The sequence below is a fragment of the Apteryx mantelli genome, chromosome 21 (genome assembly GCF_036417845.1).
Source record: "Apteryx mantelli isolate bAptMan1 chromosome 21, bAptMan1.hap1, whole genome shotgun sequence".
In the NCBI taxonomy this organism is placed as follows: Eukaryota; Metazoa; Chordata; class Aves; order Apterygiformes; family Apterygidae; genus Apteryx; species Apteryx mantelli.
Window position 1 is genome coordinate 44,780 of NC_089998.1, and position 18,006 is coordinate 62,785.

The 18,006-nt window shown below is 38.5% G+C and overlaps 1 protein-coding gene across 8 annotated transcripts in view; it reads left to right on the top strand.

Moving 5' to 3' along the window:
• Positions 1–18,006, top strand: part of GARNL3 (GTPase activating Rap/RanGAP domain like 3) — a 64,355-nt gene that overhangs the window by 3,297 nt on the left and 43,052 nt on the right. For 2 of the 8 annotated variants that reach the window (XM_067309222.1, XM_067309224.1), the window contains exons 1-6: positions 2,416–2,561; positions 7,739–7,808; positions 10,465–10,539; positions 13,245–13,344; positions 13,785–13,903; positions 14,689–14,753. In XM_067309222.1, the coding sequence (XP_067165323.1) occupies positions 2,506–2,561; positions 7,739–7,808; positions 10,465–10,539; positions 13,245–13,344; positions 13,785–13,903; positions 14,689–14,753 (485 nt within the window). In that variant the 5' untranslated portion in view covers positions 2,416–2,505. Of the gene's footprint in view, positions 1–2,415; positions 2,562–2,920; positions 2,971–7,738; positions 7,809–10,191; positions 10,247–10,464; positions 10,540–13,244; positions 13,345–13,784; positions 13,904–14,688; positions 14,754–18,006 lie in introns of those variants that run through there. The other 6 variants (XM_067309220.1, XM_067309221.1, XM_067309225.1 and 3 more) reach the window with 5 other exon arrangements.

Here is an 18,006-nt window from a genome sequence, read left to right on the forward strand (position 1 = left end):
GTTAGACCTCAGTGCATATCTACACTGTGCCAGGTGTTGCAGTATAAGACAGGCCCAAACTTTTTCAGGCTTTTCTTTTTCAGAGACCTACTTAGAAAGAAATTGAGAAGAAAGCTCAGTCTGAGAAATTGAAGTGAGAGTCTCCACTGGTGTGAAGTAGGATGTGTTTCTTTGTTGTTTCAAAGAGAGGTTGATGTGTTTTAAAAGTTGATGTTACTCCTTCAGGATGACAGGAGGGCACCACAGAGCAAATACGTAAGTTTGAGCTACTGCAAGTTGTTTGTTTTAACTGCATTTTATATCTAGTGCACAGAAGGGAAGATGAATGGGGGTAAATGACAACTTAATTAGGGTGAAAATGAAATATTTTAGGTGGAAGGTAGTTCTTCTTTCTGTTTCATTATTTCCACAGAAGTCGGTTCTTCTGAAGGAGTAAGAGAAATTAAGCCTATTTTTATGGCAATAACCTTGTAAAGCAATCCAGATACTTAGAGAGAAGGAAAGCTGTGGTCTAGTACAAAAAGCTGAATAGGGATGATTGTTGGTATTTCTTTAAATAAAGATTTTTGTGTCTCTAATATAAAACTTCCTTTATGTTATTTAACTGGGTATGCATATTTATGTAAGTTAAGGTGTTTCTCAATATACAAGCAGTCAGCTTTAAGTTTCCTGTGTTATTAGTTGAAAGTTACTTTCGAGTGCTACATGGAATATTTTAACACAGATTTGCGATAAACCTGTTTGTGGTAAAAGGTTAGATTTATGTTCTGACATTTAAGTTAGGATGTATTGAACTCTATACAGGTACTCTACAAAGTTACTCTTTACAGTGTATTATTTACAAGTCTAAAATCAATCGTTTCTATCAATTTCCAAAACAGGAAGATCTCTTCCACACATGGGACAGAATCCATCAATAACACAAAAAATATTCAGTGATACAGTACAAGTCAGTTTGCAGTAATTAACCTTGTTGGAGTTTCTTGCCTGTAGACATAGTTTTTAGCTGAACTTTTAACCCAGAGATGTAGTTGCTGAAGTGCAGATTCCTGTCTCCTGTCAGCTTTGAGGATATGTCAGGAGACTGACCCTAGATGATTCACCTCTATGGAGAGGGAGATTATTCTAAGAAGATTATTTTCCCCAAATTGTTACATGTTTCTGATTTAAATTTGATGGCATTATTTCTGTCTGAAAGAACTATGAAATGACATATTTATCTATATGAGGTAAAAAGCAGTGTATAGAAGAAAGTTAAGAATATACACACAATCATTTCATCTAGTAATTTATTACAGTGTACTACCTGGATGGTTGTGATATTTAATAGTACACAGCAGTGCAATGCAGTTTATTACAAATTTGAAGCTGCTAAAGGAATTTGAGTAAGCAGAATACAATCATTTGAATTATAATTACCCGAGATTCAAGCTGTTACTCTAGCAAAGCATTGTCCAATCTTTAATGGCAATAGTTGATTTTAATATTGGTTTTTGACTCTTACCAGAAAGTTTTAAAATAAGTCCTTCCATGGTCAAAATATTTTAGGTCATGTTATGCTTGATTCCTGGTGTGGAGGTTTAAACCTCACTCTAGGGTTTAATAGGGCTCATGTAACATGACAAGCATATAATATGTTTATTTCTTGGAACGATAGAGAAAGAACCATTGTGAATATTTGTGTAAAAGGAGAAAACAGAAAAGAGCTTCATGCACTTGAAAGCATTGCTGTTTTGTTGTGTGTTAAAGACATACAGCTGGAGGTTGTTGAAGACTGATTTGCAATGAAGTGGGCTGATGCTGCCTAGCAAACAACAGACTCTGTCCTTGTGCTGTCTGAAATTTTGACTTTCCCAAAGAAATAACACTGCATAGTGCTGTCATTCCTTCTTCTGGTAAGGGAATATAAGCCTCTGAGATGACTGCATTTCTATAGGTTTTGAGCTGTAGGTGAGGGTGTTGAGAATATCTTTTAATGCCCTTACTGATGCAAAAGCAGTAGCACTAAGCATGAGTTCCAGGATGCAGCAGAGACTACAGGTGTGTGGAAACCTTGCAAAGGGTATTGCTGTGGGGAAGGTTTCCATTAGCGTTTTCTCCAATTAAATAGCAACCAGTTATGAGATAACAATTCCACAGGAGCATTTACCGAGTGAGCGCTCGCCGGGGCGGCCCCCCAGGGCGGCGCCGGCTGCGGCCCTTCGCTCGGAGGGGCGCGGGGCCGTGCCCAGGCGAGCCGTTTGTCCCGCACTCCCCTCGGGGCTCTGCCGCCGGCTGCGCAGGGCGGGCCGCCTGCCGGCGGGCCGCCTGCCCGCGGCCCGGACTACAGCTCCCGGCGAGCCCCGGCGGCGGCGCGGCACCTGAGTGGCTCCGGGGCGGGGCGGGCGCGCGGGGCTGTGCGCCGGGGCAGCGGGATGTGCGCGCGGAGCCCCCGCCGCCTCCCCCGCGCGGGACAGAGCCGCGGCAGCGACGCCGAAGGGGCGACCCCTGCGCTCCGCCGCCCGCATGGAGCTGAGCAGCGCAGAGGCGGCCTCCACCCGGCTCCTCAGCCTCACCCAGCGGTACCGGAGGCGGGGGCCGGGGCGCGGCGCGGGCTCGCGCTGTCAGCAGCGGAGAGGCGGCGCTCCGCTCGTAGCGGGCGAGGCGCCGGCGGGCGCGGGGGCCCCGCCGGCAGGCCGCGGCCGACTGGGCCCGGCAGCCCCCGGGGTTCCCGGCGCGGAGGGGAGGGGAGGGGTGGCCGTCGGGCCGCGGAGCGGTAGGTGTCCCGGCGCTGCGGTCGCCTCCGTCTGGGGTTGCTGTAGGTGGCGTGGACAGAGCCAGAACAGTGTCTTCTGACCGATTTTGCAGCCTTTTCAACGTTTTGCTGGTACAAGCAGACATCGCTGATGTAGTAACTGTGGAATTACCTGATTATTTTAGCGTGCTTGTGACTTTGTCCGCATCCTCTATGAAAACAGATTAACTGATATGGTATGTTGAGGGGTTGACGAGTACAGACCTAGGTGGTAAGGGGAAGCCGAAGAGGCGTACAGGCTCTGTTGCCGTGGTCATACAGGAGCCGTTTGCACACTCAGCCCTTCCTGCTAAACCCCTCCCCCGCCAAATGAAATGTTTTCCAGTGTGAAATTTTAGGAATAAAAAACTTCTGACTTGACAGTAGGATCTTAAAAACGCATGCTTAAGTTTAGATTACCAGATATGTGCAAATTTACTTTCTGCTTTGACTTGGTTGGACTAGATGATCTTGGTTGGACTTGGTAGTCGGTTGGACTAGATGATCTCCAGAAGTCCCTTCCAACCTCAGCGATTCTGTGATTCTGTAACTTTCAAAACTGTTAAAGCTTGTAGGAACTTCTCTTCCTTGTTACCACCCATTTATACAACAGTACCTATGTTTCCAAACAAATGGGGGAGAGAGGTGGAGTGTATCCTAGGTACTGTAAAAATGTATTAAAACTGTTTTTTTTTTTTATTGGAATCATCTCATCATTGTTTTAGTATAGCTCATCTGTACTAAAACAGTTTTGCATTATAAGTAAATTCTAAATTATTGAGCCAAACTTGTCTGAGCCATTGCTAAACTAATGTAAGTATTTCAATGCTGGTAGTTCACCCTAATATGACAAAAATTACTCTTAAAATTGGCGTAACTAGAGCAATAATGTTTTTCTAATGTAGACCGGGTCAGGACTGAGAAAGGATGTAATCCAGTGAAGAAAATAAGTAAAGACGGTTAATAGTAACAGCAGGATGTTTATAAGTTAGATATGATATGTCAAAGAGATGAGTAAAGATCTAGGTGGTAGCTAAGAAGGGACAGCCAAAGAGGCACACAGTCTAGAGTTCGCTGGGGAATATGTAGATTTATGCAAATTGAGTGATAATGTAAATCTGGTCTTTGCATAAGTTTAAGCTAAAATGCCTAGCTTTCTAAAGGTTGTTTATGCAGCATTTATATTGGTGCAAGATTCTGCTTTTAATTGCTTGGTATGTAGGTGAGGCTAACTTTTATGTATAATACTGATTTGAAAAGGACTGCTAGTGTGTTTAAAAGTTGGGTATGTTTTAGATACTTTAAATCAAGACCAAGATGGACAAGATGTTAATATTAAAATTCTGTTGGAAAATTGTTATTAATTTGCCCATCTGTGTTTGTAATGGTGTATGTGGAGATTCTTTCTTTCTTCTTTTTTTTTAATCCTGTTCTGGCTTAAAGCTATTAAAATTGCATCTTTCTTTTGCACATGTTGTGTTAGAGAACATCTTTGCTGTTCTAAGCATAACTTTATTGAGCAGCAGTTATTACAGTTTGCAATCTGTATTGTACATGTATTTGATCATGGGCTACATGATTGTGTTTACATATCTATTTTCAAAAATGTTGTTGCGCTACATTAATTTTATTTTAATTTCTCCATTATTGTTTTTATAGGAATAAAAAGTTTAAAAATTATATCAGTTCATTATTGGGAGTGTATAAGCTTGTCAAACTGGAGCTAATTTAGTTTATTACCCCTCCTCAATATGAGAAGTGTCTTTGACTAAAGAAAAGGAATTATCTAATTTATAACCACAGAAGCATGGCAGTAGGTGTTGACATCACCCTTGCTACCAAATCAAATGAAGATGGTAATAACAATTCATGTACCTCAGTTTCCATAAAATGACTGTGTCTTATATCACATCTTCAAAGTTAACAAATTGAGATACTTTTGATTGAGGCAGGAGAACATCTTAGTCTCAGTGAGTTAAGATGTAGCATCATTTCAAATACTTTGAAATAGTCCTGAAAAAATAGAGCGTGTGTTATAGGTCCATTAAATGATGATTAGATGTTCCTTGCTGGCAGATATGCATAGTAAAATGATTTGCTAATCTCTGCCACTGTCAGGTCTTTGTAATGCATTTGTTGCTTTGGAGAAACTTCTGTTTTTTAAATAGAGAGAGCAGTATCTGAAAAATGCCTTTGATACCAAAGGGGCATCGTTTGTGGTGAGAAAATTTCCTTAAATTACTTGAATATTGTTTGTGGAGAAGATAAGAACATAAACTTTTCAGGCACACAGGCTCTTCTTTATGCCTTTTCTAAGCTTGTCTGCGTTTTCCATCTATATTATGTGGTCTAAGAAAATATATTATTTCTCCTCATTAAACTCACTTGCTGTTGGTGTTCTCCTCTGCATCGTTCGCTGGATATACTGCATCCCATCCCATTTAGGAACCTCTGTGTCCTTAGAAGGGCAGATCTTAGCTCTTTGGATTAGAATGGAGTCTCATGGGTTCACCTTGCAAGGGAAGCATGGATATCACTTCATTCTTTTTTACCTTTCATGAAGATGGTTCCATTCAGAGCACAGTAGGCCAGCAATACTCTTTGTGGTGACTTTATAATTTGTATTGAGATTGTCCAGACTTGACCCATAAAAGTGTCCTGACTTTCCCAAGACTTGAAAAGATTTATTGTGCTAGTAATTGTTGTTGGGTTTTCCACCTGCTCCTTAGATTGTCATCCTACGTATACTTCTTCACTTAATCAAAGACTGAACTTAAAATTTCAGAGCTCAGCAACAGCAAAATCAATCTTGACCACTGCTTCCTTAAAATTCTGCCACCAGTACTGTCAGTGACAAATGTTCATCGACCAAAATTGCTTTTAGAGTGGTTTCCAAGGCAACTAGCACACCTAGCCACAAAAATGAATTATGTAGAGCAAAAGTCGCACACAAAGAAAATGCTAGCACTTTTGTGATTACCTGTTTTTTCTGTAAAAGTGAAAAATTCTACAAAACACAGTGCCTTAAGATGCATTGCAAATGATGCATTCCATTTGTTCCTTGAAGCTTCAGCCAAATTTCCTGTATATCTTAGAACACAGGAACTTTTACTACTGTGCAGATTCTTCATATAGGAATATCCTGGAAGGTATTTCACCATGATTCTCAGGAAAGTTAAGATAATAACTGTCCTCAGTCAAACCTAAATTCACTGTGCGGGCAACCAAAAGCTAAAATCTTAAATTATTGCATTTGTGTTCAGGTGGTAATGCTTCCAAATGTGTGATTGTTTTGGAGCTTTTAAAAATCACGTTCAGTGTGGTTTTACCTCAGTTCTTGCAGTTGATTTTCCTCAAATCACTTTTATTACTCCTATTGGAGCATGTATGTATATGTCCACATAGCTGTCAGAACACAGAGTAAGGCTTTGCTGCCTTTGGGGACCAGACTGGCTGTGTGGGTCATTTCTTGCTTTGGAAGCAGTATAGCTGCATTTGTGCAGCACGCTGTCTGGCTGAAAGGGATGTGACAAAGAAAGTATGGTGGTATGAATTATCAAAAGTGTTAATGGCCTCTGAAGGTTGTATTCACATAAAGCTAGAAAGGCAGCTCTGTTATTACAGCTGCCAACATTCCTGCTTCACTGTGAGGGTCATCTAAAATGACTACTAGTGTCATGGCCTTATGCTTCCTGCATGATCTACATACTGGAACCAAATATTGGAATTAATTTGGTGAGTTTTAAAATTTTATTAGGTCTATCTTGTTTGTATTGCTCTTACTTGCGTAAAGGCATTGAGTCCAAATGGACAGAACTCAGAAATATGAATCATATTTAGTAAATTCTAAGTACCTTTAAATGAAAGTCCAAAAAGAAAAGTTGTCTGAAAGTTAAAATAATTCAGAGTCTAGTGTCATGGTGTCCCCTAAAGGCAAGAAGCAAATATAAGGGTGTTGCATTAAAATTTAAATATTTCTTCTGTTTATTGTTGTAATGCTACAATTTATAGCAAAAAAAAAAATCCCATATTGTTGGTCTGTGGTTTTTTGTTTTTTTTTACTTTCATTAAAAATAAACTGCTTTATTTTCATTACTGCTGACTTGATGGTGGGCTGTAAGTTTGGAATGTGATAGAATGATTGAGCTACTAGCCATGGCATAGGCCGGGTAATCAAGATTTATGTTAAATTTGCACCCAAATTTTTGTTTAGCTTGTATTTTAACGTGTGTATCCCCATTTCAAATATGGGAAGCTCAGTGTTTATAGTTAGAGGAGATATTTGCCATCTTTTTGACCTCAAGAAGCACATGTTGATGTACTTAATGTGACATGACTGTATGAGATTATATATGCTAACGCATGGGGATTTTGAACCTTGCATTCTAGGCTTCCTTTTTGCTTGCTTACCAGTTTTAGCTTTGTTAAGGTTAGGGGTGGGGGGAAATCTAGGAAATGCAGTTCTTTCCTTACACTTTTGAATTAAAATAATTACTTGTTTAGTTTCTCTCTGTGTGTAGGCTAAATAAAGACTCTCCAATAAAAGTGGTAGTAACATACCAAGAGTGAGCTTATTGAACATAGTGCAGTTGTTCTGCTCAAGGCATTAAGTTTACTGCAGGCTTCCGTTCCCTTAGATTAAATGGAGATCTCAAATGCAATTATAAGCCACCATCCGCTTTGGAACTCTGAGCTGATCACATCATAACTAAATATTTAATTTAATCATGGCTTTGACTTTCAATCAGGGCACAGACATTGCTTTCTATTTGAGAGTAATATGAAAGCCAAACTGCAATGGCTGCTAGAGGTTGTTCATGTTGTAAGAAATGTTCCTTGCGATAACGAGCTTATTCATGCTGAACAAGGTTTGCAGTGTATTACTTTCGTCAATGGTAGTGTACAGTGTTGCAGGAGCTCTAAGGCTAGCTGACTATGTGTACTAATGAAACTTTTCTGTTCTAGCTCCGTCTCTGAAGATCTGGGTTGCAGACGTGGAGAGTTTAGCAGAAAGCATTATGGATCTGTGGAGCTGGTAAGTTTACACAGCCCATCCTGTAATTTTAACAGATTATAATGCAGAGCTCAAATCCCTTTCTTTTAATTTCCAGGTAAAAGACTGGAATTAGTTTGGAAAATGTGCTTTCTAAGATGGGCTGCAAAATTATAGCGTAATAAAGAGTTCAGAGTAGTTTGAGAAAACCTGTTCTAGGAAATCTTTTTACTGCCCTGTTTATGAATCTTTCATCTTATCGTGCTGGAAAGTGTTATATAAATAACCCCAGATTTTTGTATTTATTTCTAGATTATTCAGAAAGATTGAAATTGAGCCTTTTTTTTTCTTCCTATAACCTGAAGAATGCAAAATATTAGGATTGTATTTGATAAAGTATTGGTGGTGATGTGAGTTGAAAACTGTGTGCATGGTCATGCGTGTACATATTTGTGTTTGTGTGTGTGTGCACATGCCTCTGAATAGCGGGAGAGGGTTTAAAATTAAAAGAACTAGGCAAAATAAGGATATTGAAAAATGTTTGTTCCCTAAAATCTGTCAGTTTATTCTGTATTTTCTTCAAATTGAAAGATGAAGTTAACATTTCATTTTTCTCACAGAGAAATTTTTTCTCCACTGTAAAAATTAGCAATGTGTCAGCAGCTGAAATAATGTGACTCTGCATATAAGGCCATAATGAAATATATATAAACTTACTACAGGAAAACCAAAGTGGGGAGAGGTAAAGAAACTGAAGCCTAGCTCTGTTACTATAAGAAGAAATCACTAATGTCCTATTAGCTATTGTTGTAATTTGAAGTTCTTGGATAGCGTATTAATCAATATATGCACTTTTGGTATAAATTGATGGCTTAGTTTCTGGAAGTTGTATTGCAAGAAAACCACGTGCTTTCTTTTCTTTCCATACATTCCATGTGTTAGGTTTGGTGTTAATCAAAAAAGCAAGTGAACTGCTATGCATTAAGAGACACTTACTACTGGTACTTACGTTCTTTTGCTGGAAAAAGAAAAGTTACTGATAAATATAAATTCACAGTAAACTCATACAACTGGTCTTGTCTTTTGATTGGTCTTTCTTAAAATTCTGCTTGTATTTTATAAAAGTATGTCTTTTTATCTTTTGAGGTACAAACATATAAAGAGGTTTGATGCACTTTCAAATTTCTAACTATTTAATTGAACGTTTTCCCCTTAATATTTTCCATAGCATCATCCCAATTGCTCCTTTACTTCCGCCTTATTTTTTTTATTACAACCTAATTATTTTGTCTCTACCCTAAACATTTTCATAGGAATGTCTTCTTCATTGGCGTAGTATGACCAGTTGTCCGAATCATCTATTTTACAGTTCATACGAGGCACCAGGATCTTTTGGAGTCTTTGCCATGTTAGTTTATTCCTGACATAGCCTCCGATCCCTTCAAAGTGAGGGATGAAGAGAACTTGAAAACGTTGTGAGAAGTCTTCCACCAAATAAAGGGAGAAAGTATTATCCTAAAATAACATGGGCTGCTAGCAGGAGGCCAGGAATGATTATGATTACATTATTGTTGTTCAGATCCCATTTCTTAAGTTTGATATAGTATGTGACAGTCTCATTTTTTGCAGTGTTGAGAGAAGTAATATGAAATGTCATTGGCAGCTGATCTTTGAGGAAAAAACACATTCTCTTCCCGATCTTCTGTTGTATGAATCCTAAGCAATATTGTTGAACACAGCAATATTGTTGAAATGACATTATCCTATATTTTACTGACTTTTTGAAAGTTTTTTTGAGAACAAAGAGAGTCTCAGTATTCTGTGAATCTCTGGATTCACTTATAAAAAGAACAGGCAGATTTTCCAGAATATTCATGAGGGTGCCAAATGTGTTGAAATCTTCAACTGGAAATTAGCCATATTTGGCTAATGATGTTGGATATTAACGTTGGATTATTTATGATATTAATGTTAGAAGCAGACTAGGAATCTCCTCTACCTTATGTTGTTCAGTGTCGTCACTGACAATTATGTTTGGAGATTCTTGCTGCTATCCATCTCCTGAAAGCATCAGTATATAAAATGCAATAAAAGACTGCTAGTCTCATCAAAACTGCCCACAAGGTGCAGTTTAGGCTCAGCAAGTCTGATTGGACTGGCATCAGGATGTCTGTAAAACCCATTGTTTTGAAAGGAGCAATCTTCAAGATGAATTTCTGGAAAGAGAACGAATCTAGGCCATGAATGGTTAACCATGCCCATTGTTTACCATTTGCATCTAACAATGTGAGGAGCAGATTGCACTGCTTGCTTCTGGTTCTTCTGTTGCAACATATTGGAGTAGTAGTGGAGAACTTCAATATTTGTTTATTTGATAATTGTTTAGAAGAATCGTATTTTCCATGCTGAAATCCCTCTGTAGGCATTTTGCCTGTTGGTGCAGCCAGAAGCTGAAACAGGAGGACTTCTAGTTAGTGCCGGTATGTACCAAAAGAGCAAATGGCTCTCCCCTTCATGCATCCTTAAAGTTATAATCAGGTCATTCCAAATCTGTATTCAGACTGATAATGGCTGTGCTGGTCCCATCCCTGTGGGCTATCATATAATGCCTGGAAGAAGGAGAAACCATAGAGAGCTTTGGTTACTGACCATACGGATATTTTTGAAATTAGAACCTTTAACTTAAACTCTCTTACAGCTTATATCTAGTGATGCTGATGGAGCCATTCAGAGAGCTGGACGATTCCGTGTGGAAAATGGCACCTCTGATGAGGTAAGTGTTTAAAAATACTCATAGGAAGCTGAAAAAATAAGTCAGCTTCAGTTGCTATTCACAACTGAAAGATTTATTTACAGTCAATTGCCAGTGAAGCAATCTTGAAAAATGATAAATAATATGAGACTGTAAGAATCTAACAGGGAGGGGGTTGGAGGGGTTTCTTTTCCCCAAGTCTAGATTAGATCTTCTTTCAAGAGTATGTAATCTGAACAATTTATTTTTTTTAAGGGAAAAGCTGATAATTCCTTTAGTTTCAGTAGCATTTTGCTCACCTGATAATATTACAAGAAAAATACATATCCTCTGAGTAATCTTTGCAGTCTCCGGTTCAACACTTCACGTTGCTCTCCTGGTGATGCTATTATGTTCAAGCCGACCTTTGGGCTTTCAGGTTTGTTCCTCGGTGTTACGAGGTTATAGCTTCTTTTTTTCCCTCAGCAGTCTTGTGGCAGTTATGCTTCTTGTTAGATATGAAATGAAGAAGCTGAGTGGAGCCTGTAAGAGTCATTCCCTCTGGTTTCCTGTGCTGTTAAACTCATAATGTTCCCTCTGCCCACTCCAGGGATGCTTACGTTTCTATTAGGAGAGAAAAAAAAAAGAAAAAAAAAAAAGATAATCTTCCTTTGTAAAACATCTTCAACTGCAATTATCTTCTTAATATTTGAAGAAAGTAGACCTCACAGTCATATCAAAGAAATAAGTGTAAAAATGTCTTTTAAGATGTATGAATTTAATCTGAAAATTTTTTGTTTAAGAGAATGGTAAGGAAAGGCACTTAGTCATAACTTTTGTATAGGTCATTCTGAATAAATGCAGCTCATGCAAAATTAGATGTATTTCTAAAACATAAATATTTTATGAGATTTGTTTTCCTGACTTTTAATTTGTGTCTGCATATTCAAGCTGGACACATTCAAAAGCTATGTATCACCATTTTTGAGAAAACGCTTGTTTTAATTTTGCCTTTTAAACAAATGCCTTAAATTTCAGGACTCCTCCTCATTGAATATTTAGTCCAAAATACAGTAATTGACATTAATGTTTCAAAATACACAGTGAAGGAAAAATTAGTATGAAATGATAACACAAAACAGAAGTTACAGGTCTAAAAGCATATTGTAGCTGTTTTGCTTTTCTATTAAATATTCAAATGATTTCATGTAAAGCATGTTCAGACATTCAAGATGCAGAAGACCTGTGTATCCATATCTGCTCTGGTTAATGTTTAAGTATTTTGTACCTAGTATAGCTGTTATAACAGGAAGAATTGAGAGCTCTATCTCCACTGTGCAGCTGTATCTGAGAGGGAAGAGAAAGGGAGGAGAAAGGTTGAAGTAGAGTCTATTCCCTAATTCAAGGAAGGAGTAAAGCTTCCACATCTCACCAGTGCTGTAACCACTAATGATCTGGTAAAAAGGGAAGACATTACTACTTTTCCTTCTGGTTGTATTTTGTGAGGGGATGCTGGCTTAAATGCCTGTTTTCAGAACGTATTTCATATAGAAGAAGAGATTAATTTTCAAAAAGGCATGGGGCTGGAGTCTCTTCCGCCACTTTGCATTTTTTACTGAGTAGCTTAGGCAGCTCTTTTTAGTGGACTGGTTTTTATGGATCTATATCTTGGGTATGTAATTTCCTCCATGCTTGTAAAGAGACCCTTGTGTTACCTGGTCTGTGGACTGGCATTGCAGGGAGTAGCATAAAGAAGTGGCCTAAAAATTAGCTCCTTGTAGGGATATAGCTCTTCATGATTATTGTTAGTTGGCAGATGGCAGAAATTCCCACAGAATTAGTTAGTTTGAAGGTATCATTTAATGAAGTAACCAACAAAGAAATTCTGATTTGAGTCATCATTCTTCGATCCTTATGTTTATCAAATTCACTTATTAGGGAAGTATGTGTTAAGGCCTGAGCAAACTTGTAATAACCCAGTGTTACTATTAAACTATTATTGATTATTTATTCGCATCAGTATTGTTGAGTGCAGAGTTAAAGAAAGCTAACTATTCTGCATTCATGCACTGTGAGGTCATGTTCCGTACACTGTCTTTTTAGTTCAGTTTCATGCAGTTCAAAAGTTGATTAAGCCTGCATCACAGAAGGGTTCTCTGTGTGGGTGATGAACGGCCACAAGGTGAATGGCTATGGAGAATGGCTTTTTAGTAATTGCTATTGCTATGTTAACTCTTAATGGAAAAGGCCTTGAGGGACACTTGGGAATTTAGCTTAACCAGCCAGTCCTGAAACAACACTGGAGAACTTCCAGAAGCATGGTCTGATGTAGCAAGGAGTCCTTGAAGATTATTTTGGGAAGAACAGCAAATAAAATCTGGAGGCAGAATTCTGTTTATCAGTTTACTTATTTTTAAGTTTTAAAACTACAGATATTTATTTCAAATCCTAATTCAAACATCTCCTTTTTGGTGGAATATTAAGCTGTTATGCATAACAGTGGCACAAAAGGAAAAGACTGCAGTTATTAAAAAAAAAAAAAAAACCTCACATGAGATACAGTGTAAGAAGTTTTAATTTCAGCTGCATTGCAACTGACTTCAGAATAATTCTTTGCTTTTTAAAATGTAGAGTATAAGGCTAAAATTGATTCTGGTGAATCAGCTACTCTTCAATGGTCTTTGTCTGAATAATGTACTCCATTTTCATTCACCTTTTAATTTAATAGTCTCCCAAATCTGTTTCAGAATACTGACTACACTCCAGGTACATGGCACAGAACGGATGTGCATCTGGAAAACCCAGAGTATCATACAAGATGGTATTTCAAATATTTTCTAGGAAAAGGTAATTATCTTTTTAGAAATGGATTGAAGACTTGTTTAGTGAAAATGCAATGTAGCTTTGAACTGCAATTATTTAAATGTGAAAAAGTATGGTACTAGTTTAGTGTTAATAATTCTTCTGTCCTGTACAGAAAATGAGTTCATGTTTCATATATTTTTAGCCTAAAGACAGAGGCTTTAGGCTGAGTTGTAAGGAGCTGAACCAATGTAATGGTTCCCTGCTACCAAAAGGGGAGGTTTTGACCCCCCTCTTGGCCTTGAGGGCCATACCAGTCTCTTATCTTTTTATATATATATGTGTGTGTGTGTGTGCGTCTGCGTATATGTGTATATGTATGTATATATGCATGTATATATGTGTGCATATATATATATACACACACGTTTGTGTGTACGTGTCTTCTTTACATTTGATATAATTTCTTGTTTTTTTCCTAACAGTTCATCAAAATTATGTAGGTACAGATGCAGAGAAAAACCCTTTCTTTCTGTCTGTTGTACTCTCTGACCAAAATAACCAGCGTGTTCCTCAATATCGTTCAATTCTTTGGAGAAAAACAGTAAGGAACAAATACTTATTGCTTCTCTGACTTTTTTTGTTTGCTTTTTGTTTTGGATAAATTTCTCCTCATTGACTTCATTTTTTCCTTCATTGTATTTTCAGTATTTGGTATATATTTTTCATTTTATATAATAAAAACATGTAATTGTTACGATAGGAGATGAAACTAAACTAAGCTTTCTTACAGAAATCTGTGATGCCGAATTTGTTTGTCCTTACGTGCAACACATCTTTATTTTTAGAAATGTTGCCAAAATTGTTCTTGATTATGTCCTGCCATCAATTTATGCAATGATTTTATAGTGCTTTTAGGATTTTTTTTTCTGTACAACTTTAAGAAAATAGCCAAGTGTGATATTAGAATCACTAATATTTTAAAATGTTTTTTTTATTAGCTCTTCATAATGACCTTTTATGTGAGGAAATGATTTAAAACTCTTTAGTGTAGATGTATGGTTCACCTTTTTGATGATGAGAAATAGTTTGTAGTATCTACTAATTTCAGCAGCCCTCGTAATGCCCAAAGTAGTAGTGCTAGTTTTCTCTTTAATTTCCACAGGTAGAGTAGTCTAAACTAAGCAAAAAAATAATTTTGCACCCTCCTCCCCCCTTCCCTCCCCCCCTTCCTCCCCCTTCCAAAACCATCAGTAACTATGGCTAAATAAAACTAGGACTGTCTTGATCTTTGCTTTTTACTTTCTTGCTTTTATTAATATTCATATTTAAATGCATGGGAAATGTCAATATGTCCTGTAATGTCTCCTAGTTTTTTTTCCTTTATAGGGTACTCAGAAAATATGCCTTCCTTATTGTCCCACAAAAACATTATCAGTGAAATCTATACTAAGGTATGTATTTACAAAGAAGTTATCAGTTACAATACTTGTCTGTATCTCTCCCTGTAATTCAGAGCTTCTGTTGCATGGTTTCGTGATAGACTTATAGAAACAGTAAAACTAAGTATACAAATCTTAATTGTTGAGGACAGCAAAAAGTGGTTTTATACCAGTCATGTGTTATACTAAGTTACAATTTAGACAAGAGAAAAATTCTCAGCACTTTTTCTTTGGTAGAGGAACTATTTTCAAGTGAATTGGAAAATAGGTGCTATATGAACTTCAGTGGTGGAGAAGAAATATCTGTTTAAATTAGACAGACCAGGCCTAAGGAGCAGCAAATTTTGACTAGAGATCTGATATAACATGGGTATGGCTGGCATTATCAAATAGGGAAGAAACTAAGAATTATATCTTCCAGAAACGGTCCCCTCATAAATTTCACGCTATGACCAGGTTATACACACTGTCACTGAAGCTGAGAAAATTCACTCCCCCAGCCAGAGTCAGTATGGGCATGCTCATACTCTGTCCTGCCTCCTCTGTGCCAGAGGAGAATATAAAGTGAGCAAGCCCAACACTGTTTCTGTTTCTTTCAACAGTGTGGTAAGTTCAGAAGTCCGAAGTCCTTTCTGCAAAGTGTTCATTCCTATTTCATCTGTAATTTTTATCATCTAGTCATGCTGGTGTGTTTTCTCAAATGGGGATTCCTCACTGATGGTTTCTTAAAATGCATCTTTTGTAAGAATTGTACTCCCTCTAGAAATCCATAGTGTAAGTGCTGTCATTTCACAAAAGCAAACAGAATCACAGAGTGATTGAAATTGGAAGGAACCTCTGGAGATCATCTAGTCCAAGCCCCCTGCTAGGTTCACCTAGATCAGATTGCCCAGGACTGTGTCCAGAGGGCTCTTGAATATCTCCAAGGATGGAGACACTTTGGGCAGCCTGTTCCAGAGCTTAGTCACCCTCACGGTAAAAAAGACTTTCCTTAGATTCAGACGGAACCTCCTGTATTTTAGTTTGTGCCCACTGTCTCTTGTCCTGCCACTGGGCACCACTGAAAAGAGTCTGGCTCTGTCGACTTCACAGCTTCCCTTGAGATGCTTATGCACACTGATAAGATCCTCCATGAGCCTTCTCTTCTCTAGGTTAAACAGTCCCAGCTTTCTCAGCCTTTCCTCATATGACAGATGCTCCAGGCCCGTAATCATCTTAGTGGCCCTTCATTGGACTCACTCCAGTAACTCCATATCTCTTCTGTATTGTGGAGCCCGGACTGGACACAGTACTCCAGGTGTGGCCTCACCAGTGCTGAGCAGAGGGGAAAAATGTTTGCTTAACTTAATAAGAAGTGTGTCCTAGATAAATGGGCAGTCTGCAGGTCCTCAAAACCTTTGGTCCAGGGTAGGTGCAAATAAATCTCTCTTAATTGCTCAAAACTGGAGGTCCCTACTTCACCACTGGATAATGCTGCCAGTGCTCATATGAGAGGAGTATTCTGGGAACAGAGAATGTGTTTTGGACAGTCTCAGAAAAATCTGAAATTGGTAGCACCAATCTGGATTTGCCCACAGCTGTCCAAGATTTCTGAGAGCTGTCAGCCTACTGAGTTTACCAGAGAAGTTAGTAGACCATTGAGCCTGGCTTCTTAATTCTGATCTCCAGGGCTGTGTCCCAACACGTAGAGTTGGAAATGTTTCAGATCTCCTTCACCTCCCTTATGGAGATGAGCTAAGTCCCCTCTCTGAAATCCTACAGCACTGGCTTCCACAGCAGTATTTCTGGTACTGAGGACCAATCCATCTGTTTCAAAGCAGAGTTACAGATCATGGGTGCTAGACCAAGCATCTCTAATTAGAGGCATCCATCCCTATATTAGGTGTCCCTCTCCATCATAGGAGTCTGGTACATAATTAGGATATACTTCCTGCATATGTTATGCTGCCAATATATGACATATACATATAAGCTTCCCTTTCTGAATGTTCTTTTGTCGTTACCCCTAATAGTCATGGTAGCGGGCTGCCAACCCATTCAGTTTTCATTACCTTATCACTGACAGCAGATTCCTGGTCAGTAAATGTGGCAACAGACTCTCTCTCCTGCAGTTAGCCTTTGTGAGAGAAGAATGATTCTCATTGTCAGCTTCCATGTCTGCCCACCAATCCCTGAAATATCTCTTCTCCATGTCACTTTCTAACCCGACCTCTCCCTCTCACTCATACGCATTTTTGATCGGGCATCCCAGAGTGGAGAAACTTTGTCTTTTGTCATCCAGTGTCTTAGGCTTTTGTTGAAACACCTTAATGGACTCCATTCTGTGGTGTTCCAGTCTCTTGCAGGGAAAAATGGAGACTTGTTTTGGATAGCTTGTTTCCTGAAAATCTCATTCAGTGATGAGTCTGAGCCTGTTTGTAGGCAGTTAGACATCTCGTTATCATACAGCATCTGTAAAGACCCTTTTTATCAACAATACCGTTATGAAACCTGCCAAGGCTGGTTGTACTTTTCTGTCTCTTGTTCTCTCAAGGTTTGTAAATAAGTGCTAAGTGGCAAATCCCAGCTAATGAATGTTTTTCGTTTACATGGGCTAAGAACAGGTTTGGAAGAGCTCATTTTGTGCTTTGGAATTAGAAACTCTTGGATGGAACTGGAAGGGTAAATGAGAATGATTTTTTGAAAGACGCCCCCCCCTGCGTACCTTGTTTCCTTCTACTCCCCAAAATTCTTTTTTCTTTGTCAGAGTCCAATACTCTCTGAACAGGTTCTTTTAGATATTGCTCATGTGGAGGGTTTAATGTTTAATACAAAGTTTACTTATTTGAAGTTATTTGAAGTTACACATGAGTTTGATTTTAGCATAGTGATACAACAATGTTCTCAAATCACAATATAAACACAAATTACACTTAGCAGCTTATAGCAATTGCCACGTACAATTGAATTGCAGCAAAAACATGAATCTCATTATCAGTCTCTAGACTACTCTTTTTGTCGCAGTACTGGTCATCTTCAGTCTCTGGGAAGGAATACATGGATTGAAACCAGCTTCAGCCCATTGTTCCCTTTAAAGTTCTTTTGTTCATGTTCTGGCTGTTACAGTTCATGTTGGGCTGAGCCATGTATACACTCTCCATGCTGGTCTGGCTGAGTTGTTTATAGATGTGGGGTCTCCAGTGCCAAGTCTGTGCCTGTGCTAGTCCCCATTGCATCCTGTGTCTTTACTTCTCAAGGTCTGAGCTGTTATACCAGACATGCATTT